The sequence below is a fragment of the Porites lutea genome, chromosome 6 (genome assembly GCF_958299795.1).
Source record: "Porites lutea chromosome 6, jaPorLute2.1, whole genome shotgun sequence".
Lineage (NCBI taxonomy): Eukaryota > Metazoa > Cnidaria > Anthozoa > Scleractinia > Poritidae > Porites > Porites lutea.
In genome coordinates, this window is record NC_133206.1 from 25,637,766 (window position 1) to 25,649,731 (window position 11,966).

The window sequence follows — 11,966 nt, forward strand, 5'->3', positions numbered from 1 at the left end:
TTACAAGGGGTTACTGGGGGTTACAAGAGGTTACAGAGGGTTACAGGGGGTTACAGGGGGATACAAGCGGTTACAGAGGGTAACAATTCGTTACGTAGGGTTACAACGGGTTACAGAGGGTTACAGGGGGTTAAAAGGGGTTACAAGATGTTACAAGTGGTTACAGGAGGTTACAGGGGATTGCAAGGGGTTATATAGGGTTACAGAGGAATACAAGGGGTTACAGTGGGTTACAAGGAGTTACGGGAGGTTGCATGAGGTTTAAAGAGATTACAGGAGGTTACAAGGGGTTACCGAAGGTTTTAGGGGGTTACAAGGGGTTAGGAGAGGTTACATAGGGTTACAAGGGGTTACAGGCGGTTACAAGTGGTTACAGAGGGTTATAAGTGGTTAGAGGAGGTTGCAGGGGGTTGCAAGGGCTTAACGGGGTTACGAGAGGTTACAGGGGGTTACAACGGGTTACAAAGGGTTACAAGGGGTTACAGGAGGTTACAGGAGGTTAATGGGGTTGCAGGGGGTTACAGAGGTTACAAGAGGTTAAAGGGGGTTACTAAAGGTCAGAAGGGCTTACAAGGGGTTTCAAGGGGTTACATGGGTTTAAAGGGGTTACATGGGTTTAAAGGGGTTACAAACAGTAACAGGGGGTTACAAGAGGATACAAGGTTTTACAGAGGGTTACAGAGGGTTACAATAGGTTACAGGGGTTACAAGGGTTTACGGAGGATTACAAAGCCTTACATGGAGTACATAGGGTTACAGAGTGTTATAACGGGTTTTAATCGGTTTCCCGGGGTTACAAGAGGTTACATCGGGTTACAAGTTGTTACAGAGGGTAGTAAGGGGTTACAGGGGATTACAAGGGGTTATAGAGTCTTACATGGAATTAAAGAGAGTTACAACTGCTTACAGGGGTTTACAAGGTGTTACAAGGGGTTAAAGAGGGTTACAAGATGTTACAAGAGGTTACTGGGGGTTACAAGGGGTCACAGGAGGTTATATGGGGTTACAAGAGGTTAGAGGGTGTTACAAAAGGTTGCAGAGGGTACCAAGGGGTTACATGGGGTTACAGGGGGTTTCTTTTTGCAACACGTTTTTCTTACCCACGACATTTACCCACACCCAAACCTCAGGACCCACACACATTTACATTACAGGGGTTACAATGTGTTGCAAGGGTTTACTGCGAGTTACAAGGGGTTACAAGGGGATACAGGGGTTTACAGAGGGTTACAAGGAGTTCGAATGGGTTACACGGGGTTACAAGGGGTAAGAGGAGTTTACAGGGGGTTACAAGAAGTTACAGAGGAATACAAGGGGTTAGAGAGCGTTACAAGAGGTTACAGGATGTTATATGGGGCTTAAAGTTGCACAAGGTTACAAGGGGTTACAGAAGGGTACAGGGGGTTACACGGGGTTACAAGAGGTTACAGCGGGTTACAAGGGGTTACAGAGGGTTACAAGGGGTTACAGAGGGTTACAGGGGGTGACAGGGGGTTACAAGGGGTTAGAGAGGGTTAAGGGTTGTTGGGGATAAGCACAGATTTCTTCGACTCAAACGGTGAAAACTAAAACAAAAATACAAAACATGTAGGTAGAGGGCAAAATAGAACTGAAAAACGAACCAAATACTTACAAGTTCTGTGCTCTCTCTACCATACAAACAACGCAACAACTATCACAGATCAACAAACTAGTCACATGGAAAAAGAAGTCACGTGACCAGTGCTCAGGTCCCTATCAAAAAAACCTAACAGTTTTCGGATAATTTTCATGTCCGATTTTTAAATTAGATTTGTCCCGAACATCCCGGCCGCCTTGGGGCGATCGCGTAGAACGTCCCAACAGTTAAACTCAGCATCTACACCGCATCTACTTCTTTCACATCGTTCTCAAGCAAGCACAACTTCTGTATAGGACGAACATAGACAGCATCCTTGGTCTTGATTTTCACAGTCCGTACTAGACCATCTGCTCCCGGTACGTCTCCAACACTCTGCCGAGATTCCAATGCCCTCTAGGGGTGTTGTCGTTAACAAGAAGAACCAAGGCGTCGGGTTTGATATTAGGCAGCACTCTTCGCCATTTACCTCGTTGTTGGAGGGTTGGGATGTACTCCTTTAACCACCTTTCCCAAAACAAATTAGCCAAAAATTGAACCTGCCTCCACTTCTTTCTGTAAATGTCAGTCTTCTCAAAGACTCCAGGAGGCAAACAGATGATCTTCCTCTGCATCAATAGGTGGGCCGGTGTTAGCGGTTCGAGATCGTTCGGATCGTCCGAGTTCGCTGTGAGGGCTCTTCCGTTAAGGATACGCTCAACCTCAGTAACGAGTGTTCGTAGAACCACATCTGTCACAGTTTGCGCCCCCAAAATGGACTTTAAGACTGTCTTTGCACTTCGAACCATACGTTCCCACACGCCAGACATACTTGATGCAGTCGGGGGTTGAAATATCCATTTACAGCCTCGTTGTATCAGCTCTCTCTCTACCTGCCCTTGGTTCCATTCCTGGAGACTCTTCTTCAATTCTCGTTCGGACCCAACGAAGTTAGAACCGTTGTCACATCGTAACTCTTTCACGTCTCCCCTTCGATTTATAAAACGCCTTAAACACATGATGAACTCATCAGTATCCATAGAGTTAACCACTTCAAGATGCACGTTACGGGTGGTCAAACAGGTAAACAAGCAACACCACCGTTTCGCGGTCCCTCGGCCATGTTTCACATAAATCGGGCCAAAGAGGTCCATACCAGTGAACGAAAACGGTGGCTGATAGGCTGTAAGTCGACATTTGGGTAAGGGTGCCATCTGCTGGGTCATAGGTTTGGCGTTAAGTTTCTTGCAGGTAAGGCATCGATTAAGGACCGATCTAACCAATACACGCACTTGAGGGATCTAGAAATCTTCCCGCAACTTTGCAATAACATGTTCCCGTCCCAAGTGACCAATAAGGTGGTGAACGTGACGTACAACCAACTTGGCGACCGGATGGTCTCTGGGAAAAATCATTTGTTGGCCGAGTGTACAGGAGGTCGGCTTGATCTGACCACGGCCATTAACTCTCAGGATTCTGCCTTCGTCAAGTTTGGGATTCAGTGACGCAACCTTGCTTGACGGCTTGACCGCACCGATGGACTTCAAATCTTTAATCTCCTGTGCATACGCCAATCCTTGGACAATCCTCACAATTGCTGCAGTTGCCGCGTCAAAATCGTCAACACTGAGACGTCCAGTTTTGGCGTTCTGTTTGTCCTTAACAAATTGTACAAAACGCAGGAGCCAGGCCATTCTGCGCCTGAGGCGGGACCAATCTGAACAGGTAGTTAATAACACTCGGAAGGGCGGTTCTTCACAGCTTTCGACGGCCGTAGGCCTTGTATCTTCCTTCTTCGTCACGGACGGATTAGGGGAAAGTTGGACGGAGTGCACGAGAGCTTCCTTCGTTAACTCCAGACCTTCATCGGGTACGAATTGGCACTTGTCTGTGGGCCAACAAGTTTCCGGCTCCCACAAGAAGTCAGGTCCACGAAGTCACCTATGGTCAGCAGTTAGCGAAGACGGGCTCATTCCTCGCGACACATAGTCTGCCGAGTTTAAGGATCCTGGCACATGATGCCAATCCTCTACAAGTGTGTGCTCCTTTATTTCTTCCACTCTGTTAGCTACAAAGGTCTGAAGTCTTCGTTTCTCGTTTCTCAGATAGTGCAGCACTATTTCACTATCAGTCCAAAGATACGTCCTGGAAATGTTCAGTTCAAGTTCCTCTCGCAACATCTTAAACATCCGGGATGCGAGTACAGCTGCTTGCAATTCCAGTCTTGGAATACTAACAAATTTCACAGGTGCATTTCTGGCCTTACCAATAATGAAGGCGCAATGAACTCGTCCATCGGGGTACTCGCTTCGCAGATATGATGATGCGCCATAACCAATCTCTGACACATCTGAAAACACATGAAGCTGTAACTTGCATTGACGCGGGTCACTGTCCGACAGGAAATAGGACCGAGGGATGGACAACTCGGACACAAGGGGTAACTCAGTGTTCCATGCTCTCCACTTAGACAGAAATTCTTCGCTCAGGGGCTCATCCCATCCTATGTTAGCCTTCCATAGGTCTTGAATCAGGCGTCGTGCAGACAAAGCCACTGGTGCTGCGAAACCCAGAGGATCAAACAATGAACAAACAGTGGAGAGTATACCGCGCTTTGTTTCAGGGCGAACTAGGCTTCTTATTTCGAACCCCAACGTATCATCTCCAACAGACCAACGTACTCCGAGTGCACGCTCTATAGGTAGCTCGTCCAGGTCAAGGTTTAGATCTGGCTTAGATCGCTTATCATTTGGGACAGCACTTAGTAGTCTCTTGGAGTTCGATGTAAACTTGGTCAAGTTAAATCCGCCTCGAGCGAGCAGTTCTACCATGTCATGGGCTAGGCGAATTGCGCACTGTTCATCATTCTCAGAGGGAAGAGCATCGTCAACATAGAAATTTCTTTTCACAGCTGTAATAACACTAGAGCTGTACTCTTCGGCATTGTCGTCGGCCACACGGCGCAAAGTTGAGTTTGCAATATAGGGGGAGGAAGCCGCTCCGAAAATATGCACTTGCATGACGTATGTATCAGGGGGATTATCATATCCATTTGTCCACCACAGGAACCTCAAGGAATCCTGGTCTTCCTCAGCACACGTATCTGATGAAACATCTTTTCGATGTCGGCAGCGAACGCTATTTTTCCCTGGCGGAAACGTAGGAGAACACCAACCAAGTTGTTGGCTACATCTGGTCCAGTCAGCAAGTTCTTATTAAGCGAAGTTCCCTCGCATTCAGCTGCTGCATCGAACACAATGCGCACCTTGCCTGGTTTGGTAGGACTGGTTACAGGGTGATGCGGAAGATACCAACGTGTTTTAGACTCTTTGTTTAACTCTTCTTCTGACAACTTGCGAGCGAACCCACTGCTGATATAACTATCCATAACTTCGCGGTACTTAACGGCCATTTCTTCGTTGCCAGGTTTCGTAAGACGGCGTCTCAGGCACTCTAGACGGTGCTTGGCCATGGCTACATTATTCGGAAACTGGCGTTCTTTCTCCTTCCACAGCATACCGACTTCATACCGACCGTCCACGCAGCGGGTGGTGTTCTCAATTATCTTCAAGGCTATTTTGTCTTCCACCGAGAGGGGTTTCTCATTTGATTTCAGTGTCCCGTAATCCTCCAGATTCCAAAATTTTTCAGTGAGAGAACGCGGTTCAGGGTCAATCGAGACAAAGTTTGCTGAAACCCCTTGACGACAATTGGCGCCATAAGGACCACAAACGCACCAGCCCAAGGGATAACGACAGCCATAGAGCCCTTTCTTCTTATCTTCAGGGACTCTAACTTCCTTCTGTAAATGTGCATAGGGAATATTGTTTCCAACAAGTATAGAGACTCTCTTGATGTCAACCTCCGGGAACTCCACATCACGTAAGTGCGGGTACTCAATAGTGTCAATCTGCTCCGGAAGAGTACAGCGCGACTGGTTGAGGTTAGGCAGGACATAGGCCTCCGAAACGTCAATACTCTCCCCGGAAGTATCCACCGAAGTCAAGGTAAAGGACACACGTTTCGACTCTACCACATTGTCACTACTTGAAATCGTGTTAATTCCGATTTGCAAGGGTGTTCCTTGAATACCAAGGTGATCAACTAAATCTTGTTCAATGAGGGTATCAGTGCAGCCACTGTCTAAGAAGGCGTAAGTGGATACAGTGTTACCATTCTCAGCAGATATAACAACAGGTATAACGTTCAACAGCACTTTCGCTTGCACAGTCGCAACGGCAGCGGACGATATTGGCACCTTTCCCACAGACTCGTCATACTTGTCTCCGCTCGCGGCTGGAGTGACATTTCCCCTTTCGCTGTTTGGGGATTTAGGCGTCGCCAATGGCTTGTCAGACTTACCACTAGACTCTCTATTATTCCGTGGGATGAAGCGACGACCACCATAATTACTTTCAGAGTGCAGAAGAGGAATGTGTCGACCGGAACATACTGAACATGCTGGTGGGTCCGGACAGGAGCCAGAACCGTGTCCGGGCCTTTCAAGACCACAATTAAAACAAAATCCATAGGATGCTGCATACTGTCTTCGCACTGCCACGTGTTTGCACTGTTTGATAATAGGGCATTCTTGAAGTTTGTGACGCTTACTTGATTTGCAAATTCCGCAGTGTTCAGTGTTCTCAGAAGCAGGAGTTTTATGATCAATGCCGGTAGTACTGATTGTGGTGTTCTTTACTGGAAGCTTTGGAGGAAGTTTCGTATTCTTGTTTTCCCGCTTAAATGTCTGCAACCCGAACACCGGGTCATTTCTGATAGACACTTGTTTGTGCACAAAATCAGCGACGTCCTTTAATCGAACGGATCTTCCGGACTTCACGAGCTCGTAGTTCACGGTTTGCCACTTCAGGATTAAGTCGTTAGGTAAACGGTTCACGATGCGCCTGAGGTTCGTCACTACGCTCGCCTCGCTTTCAACGTCTCCCTTGGGGATCCTGGTGGCTGCATTTAAGTTCTCAGAGAAATTGAGATGACCAGTATTGTCACCGTACGCCAACCTGGGGCCAGATGCGAGCTCTTCCACACATGCTTGCGTCACTCTCACCGCTTGGCCAAAACGTTCCTCCAACGTTTTCATAATCTCGTTAAACGTACAACCTCTATTACGCTTCACAACCTCTAACGCTTCTCCCGCCACGAATTTAGGCAGATACTCCTCTTGCTGGGCATCAGTGAGCAGGTCGCTTTCGAGGTGCGTACGAACTTGTTCACGAAAAAAGGGGAACTCGGCTGGATTACCACTGAACTGTGTCGGCTTTATTCCGCTAAGATATTGTGCTTTCCACATTGCGGCAACATGATCACGGGGAGCCTGGTCCATGCTGGAGACGGTCTGCGACCTCCCGAAGTTAATACGTTCAGGGGACTGGGTCGAGTTAATCCCCGCAGAGGGAGTGGTGGTGTTTAATCCCTTCACAGACGATTCATTGTGGCTCAACATAGTGTCTGACGGCCTTGAAACTGCTGGATACTTTGGCTCCGTTGATTGAGGTGTTCCACTGGATATCACATACACGGCACTCGGTTGACTGTTAAACCCATCTCTAGAAACATACTCAGACGTAACTGGGGTGGAGTGTGATTGCTTGTTAACAATAAACGTAGAAGTGTTCAAGGCACTAGGCACAACAGGGGGAGTTTACTTTCAGTCAAGTTATCCATTTCAATTTTCCATTCAAGCTCAGCCAATGTTGCTTCCTCTTCAAGGCGCCTAAGTTCCATTCTTTGCTTATATTTATGAGCCACTCTTGCTGCTTCTGCATCTTCCTTTGCCCTAGCTCTTGCTAAGTCTAGTTTCATTTTAGACACCAGTGCCCTCTTTAGTGATTTCTTCTGTGAGGAAACTGATGATGCCTCAAAATGTTTGGTAACATGAGTAGCAACGCTGTGCACTGACTTATTGTCATCTTGTTTCGGATCCCAGACTGGTAGTCCGCGGTCCATTCCAAGTTCGTCATGCCGGGGGTCCTCCTCTTCTAAACAAACCCTCACACTCATTGATAATATCGTCCACTTCACGTTTCAGAGTAGAATAACGTTTTTGTACATGTTCTAAGCGTTTTCTCTCGTTAATTCCTGCAAGGTACCTCCCATGAAGTCCCTCGAGCCTGTCCCATTTTTCCAAGAACAAGTCAACAGATTTCTTAGCTTCCTCTGGACTCAGTGTTACATGAATTTCAGACTGAATTTCTTTCAATAAACTGTCTATTTCCTTGCTAATATTTGACCACTGCATTGCCGTACTCCGCTGGTCCCGTGAGTCCCTTTTCCGATCCGATTCCAAAAATTCAACGCGAGTAGTCGGCGGGGGCCTGGGACGAAAATGACAGCCATTGCCTTCCCGCGAAGCGCTCAATGGCTGTGAAAACACATTCGTAGAAACACAAGAAGGTAAAAAAATATCGCTCCGAGTTGAAACCGCAGGTAACTGAATCGAAAAATCGGGCAATCCACGATCCATTCCAGACCCAGCGTAATCCAAACTTATACCACGACCACTGTCGAAGCCAACGTTCAATCTATTCGAAGCATCCATCGATCACACTTGAATCTTGAATTCAGGATTTTGGAAACCTAAGATCTTGAAATTGTCCGAAATCTTGTATTCAGGATTTTAGAAAGCTAAGATCTTGAAATCGGTCGAAATCTTGAATTCAGGATTTTGAAGAGCTAAAATCTTGAAATTGGCTAGAATCGTGAACTTAGGATTGTAAAAAGCTGAAATCTTGAAATAGGTCAAGATCTTAAATTAAGGATTTTAAAAAACTAAAATATTAAGATCGGTGAAAATCTTGAATTCAAGATTATAGGAAACTAAAATCTTGAAATCGGCAAAAATCTTGAATTCAGGACTTTGGAAAGCTAAAATCTAGAAATCAGCCAGAATCTTGAATTCAGGATTTTGAAAAGCTAACATCTTGAAATCGGCCAAAATCTTGAATTCAGGATTTTGGAAAGCTAAAATCTTGAAACCGGCCAAAATCTTGAATTCAGCAGTTTGGAAAGCTAAAATCTTGAAATCGGCCAAAACCTTGAAATCAGGATTTTGGAATGCTAAAATCTTAAAATCGGCCAGAATGTTGAATTCAGGATTTTTGAAAGCTAAAATCCTAAAATCAGCCAGAATCGTAAATTCAGGATTTTGGAAACCTAAAATCTTAAAATCGGCCAAATTCTTCAATTCAGTATTTTGGAAAAGAAAAGTCTTCAAATCGGAAAAAATTTAAATTCAGGATTCTGGAAAGCTAAAATCTTATAATCCGCAAAAATCTTGAATTCAGGATTTGTTAAAGCCAAAATCTTGAAATCCGGCAAAATCTTGAATTTAGGATTTTGGAAACCTAAAATCTTGAAATCCTTCGAAAACTTGTATTGAGGATATTGGAAAGCTAAGATCTTGAAATCGGTCGAAATCTTGAATTCAGGATTTTGGAGAGCTAAAATCTTGAAATCGGCAAGAATCGTGAACTTACGATTGTGGAAAGCTAAAATCTTAAAATAGGTCAAGATGTCAAATTGACGGTGTTTAAAAACTAAAATCTTGAAATCGGCGAAATTCTTGAATTCAGGATTTTTGAAAGCTAAAATCTTGAAATCGGCCAAAATATTGAATTAAGGATTTTGGAAAACTAAAATCTTCAAAGCGGCGAAACTCTTGAATTCAGAATTTAGAAAAGCTAAAATCTTATAATCGGCAAAAATCTTGAATTAACGTTTTTGGAAAGCTAAAATCTTGAAATCGGTCAAGATCTTAAATTGAGGATTTTAAAAAACTAAAAGCCTTAAATCGGCCAAAAAATCTTGAATTCAGCATTTTGGAAAGCTTAAATCTTGAAATCGGCCAGAAACTTGAAATGTGGATTTTGGAAAGCTGAAATCTTGAAATAAGCCAAAATCTTGAAATCGGACAAAATCGTGAATTCAGGATTTTGAAAAGCTAAAGTCTTCAAATCGGTTAAAATCTTGAAATCAGGCTTTTGGAAAGCTAAAATCTTGAATTCGGCAAAATTTGAGTTCAGGATTTTGCAAAGCTAAAATCTTATAATCGACAAAAATCTTGAATTCCGGATTTTTGAAAGTTAAAATCATGAAATCGGCCAAAATCTTTAGTTCAGGATTTTGAAAAACTAAAATCTTGAAATCGGCCAAAATCATGAATACAGGATTTTGAAAAACTAAGATCTTGAAATCGGCCAAAATCTTCAATTCAGGATTCTGGAAAGCTAAAATCTTGAAATCGGCCAAAATCTTGAATTGAGGATTTTGGAAATATAAAATCTTGAAATCGGGCAAAATCTTGAATTCAGGATTTTGGAAAACCAAAATCTTGAAATCGGCCAAAATCTTCAATTTAGGATTCTGGAAAGCACAAATCTTGAAATTGGCCAAAATCTTGAATTGAGGATTTTGGAAATATAAAATCTTGAAATCGGGCAAAACCTTGAATTCAGGATTTTGGAAAACTAAAATCTTGAGATTTGCAAATCTTGAATTCAGGATTTTGGAAAGCTAAAATCTAGAAATCGGTCAAAGTCTTGAATTCAGCATTTTGGAAAGCTAAAATATTGAAATAGGCCAAAATCTCGAATTAAGGATTTTGAAAAGCTAAGATCTTGAAATCGTCCAAAGTCTTGAATTCAGGATTTTGGAAAGCTTAAATCTTGATATCGGTCCAAATCTTGAAATCGACCAAAACCTTGAATTCACGATTTTGGAAGACTAAAATCTTGAATTCAGGTTTTTGGAAAACTAAAATACAGAAATCGGCCAAAGTCTTGAATTCAGGATTTTTGAAAGCTAAAATATTGAAATCGGCCAAAATCTTAAATTCAGGATTTTGGAAACCTAAAATATTAAAATCGGCCAAAATCTTGAATTAAGAATTTGAAAGCTAAAATCTTGAAAACGTCCGAAATCTTGAATTTAGAATTTTAGACAGCTAAAATCTTGAAATCGGCCAGAATCGTGATCTTAGGATTTTAGAAAGCTAAAATTTTGAAAAGGGTCAAGATCTTTAATTGAGGATTTCAAAAACCTAAAATCTTGAAATCGGCCAATATCTTGAATCAGGATTTTGGAAAGCTAAAATCTTGAAATCGGTCAAACCCTTGAATTCAGGATTTTGGAAAGCTAAAATTTAGAAATCTCCCAGAATCTTGAATTCGGGATTTTGGAAAGCTAAAATCTTCAAATCGGCCAAAATCTTGAATTCAGGATTTTGAAACGCTAAAATCTTGAAATCGGCAAAATCTTGAATTCAGGATTGTACAAAGATACAATCTAATAAGCGGAATAAAATCTTAAATTCAGGATTTTGGAAAGCTAAAATATTGAAAGCGGCCAAAATTTTGAATTCAGGATTTTGGAAAGCTAAAATCTTGAAATCGGCCAAAATCTTGAATGCAGGATTTTCGAAAGCTTAATATTAAAGTCGTCCCGAATCTTGAATTCAGAATTTTCGAAAGCTTAAATCTTGATATCGGTCCAAATCTTGAAATCGGGCAAAACCTTGAATTCACGATTTTGGAAAACTAAAATCGTGAAATCGGCCAAAATCTTGAATTTAGCATTTTCGAAAGCAAACATCTTCAAGTCAGCCTAAATCTTAAATTGCGGATTTTGGAAAGCTAAAATCTTGAAATCGGCCAAAATCTTGAATTCAGGATTTTGGAAAGCTAAATTCTTGAAATCGGCCAAAATCTTCAATTCAGGATTCTGGAAAGCTAAAATCTTCAAATCGGCCAAAATCTTGAATTGGAGATTTTGGAAATATAAAATCTTGAAATCGGGCAAAATCTTGAATTCAGGATTTTGGAAAGCTACAATCTTGAAATCGGCCAAAGTCTTGAATTCAGGATTTTGGAAAGGTAACATATTCAAATGGGCCAAAATCTCAAATTCAGGATTTTGGAAAGCTAAGATCTTGAAATCGTCCAAAATCTTGAATTCAGGATTTTGGAATTCTTAAATATTGATATCGGTCAAAATCTCGAAATCGGCCAAAACCGTGAATTCACGATTTTGGAAAAGTAAAATCTTGAATTCAGGATTTTGGAAAACTAAAATCTTGAAAACGTCCGAAATCTTGAATTCAGGATTTTGGAAAGCTAAAATTTTTTAATCGGCCAACATCTTGAATTAAGGATTTAGGAAAGCTAAAATTTTTTCATCGGCCAAAATCTTGAATTCAGGATTTTGGAAAGCTAAAATCTTGAAATCGGCCAATATCTTGAATTCAGGATTTTCGAAAGCTAAAATCTTGAAATCGGTTAAAATCTTGAATTGAGGAATTTTAAAAAACTGAAATCTTAAAATCGGTCAAAAGCATGAATTCAGGATTTGGGAAAGC

General features: G+C 42.3%; 4 protein-coding genes across 4 annotated transcripts; all 4 read right to left on the reverse strand.

Annotated features, from left to right (window-relative positions):
* Positions 1–1,959: 1,959 nt before the first annotated feature.
* LOC140942074 (uncharacterized) lies at positions 1,960–2,823 on the reverse strand. The gene has a single exon (XM_073391054.1). The coding sequence runs from the start codon at positions 2,821–2,823 to the stop codon at positions 1,960–1,962; it is 864 nt and encodes a 287-aa protein (XP_073247155.1).
* A 75-nt stretch (positions 2,824–2,898) lies between these two features.
* On the reverse strand, positions 2,899–3,291 carry LOC140942075 (uncharacterized). Its single transcript, XM_073391055.1, has one exon. The coding sequence runs from the start codon at positions 3,289–3,291 to the stop codon at positions 2,899–2,901; it is 393 nt and encodes a 130-aa protein (XP_073247156.1).
* A 243-nt stretch (positions 3,292–3,534) lies between these two features.
* Positions 3,535–4,617, reverse strand: LOC140942076 (uncharacterized). Its single transcript, XM_073391056.1, has one exon. It carries the CDS (start codon positions 4,615–4,617, stop codon positions 3,535–3,537), a length of 1,083 nt encoding a protein of 360 aa, XP_073247157.1.
* A 50-nt stretch (positions 4,618–4,667) lies between these two features.
* LOC140942077 (uncharacterized) lies at positions 4,668–7,561 on the reverse strand. The gene is made up of 2 exons (XM_073391057.1): positions 7,261–7,561; positions 4,668–7,183 (listed from the first exon to the last, which is right to left on the reverse strand). The coding sequence occupies exons 1-2, from the start codon at positions 7,559–7,561 to the stop codon at positions 4,668–4,670; spliced, it is 2,817 nt and encodes a 938-aa protein (XP_073247158.1).
* Between the last annotated feature and the right edge of the window lie 4,405 nt (positions 7,562–11,966).

Coding starts and splice junctions, on each gene's coding strand:
- LOC140942075 (XM_073391055.1), bottom strand. CDS start 3,291: ATGGCCTGGCTCCTGCGTTTTGTACAATTTGTTAAGGACAAACAGAAC.
- LOC140942077 (XM_073391057.1), bottom strand. CDS start 7,561: ATGGACCGCGGACTACCAGTCTGGGATCCGAAACAAGATGACAATAAG. Junction 7,184..7,260: donor AATGGATAACTTGACTGAAA/GTAAACTCCCCC, acceptor ACTCCACCCCAG/TTACGTCTGAGTATGTTTCT.
- LOC140942074 (XM_073391054.1), bottom strand. CDS start 2,823: ATGACCCAGCAGATGGCACCCTTACCCAAATGTCGACTTACAGCCTAT.
- LOC140942076 (XM_073391056.1), bottom strand. CDS start 4,617: ATGCAAGTGCATATTTTCGGAGCGGCTTCCTCCCCCTATATTGCAAAC.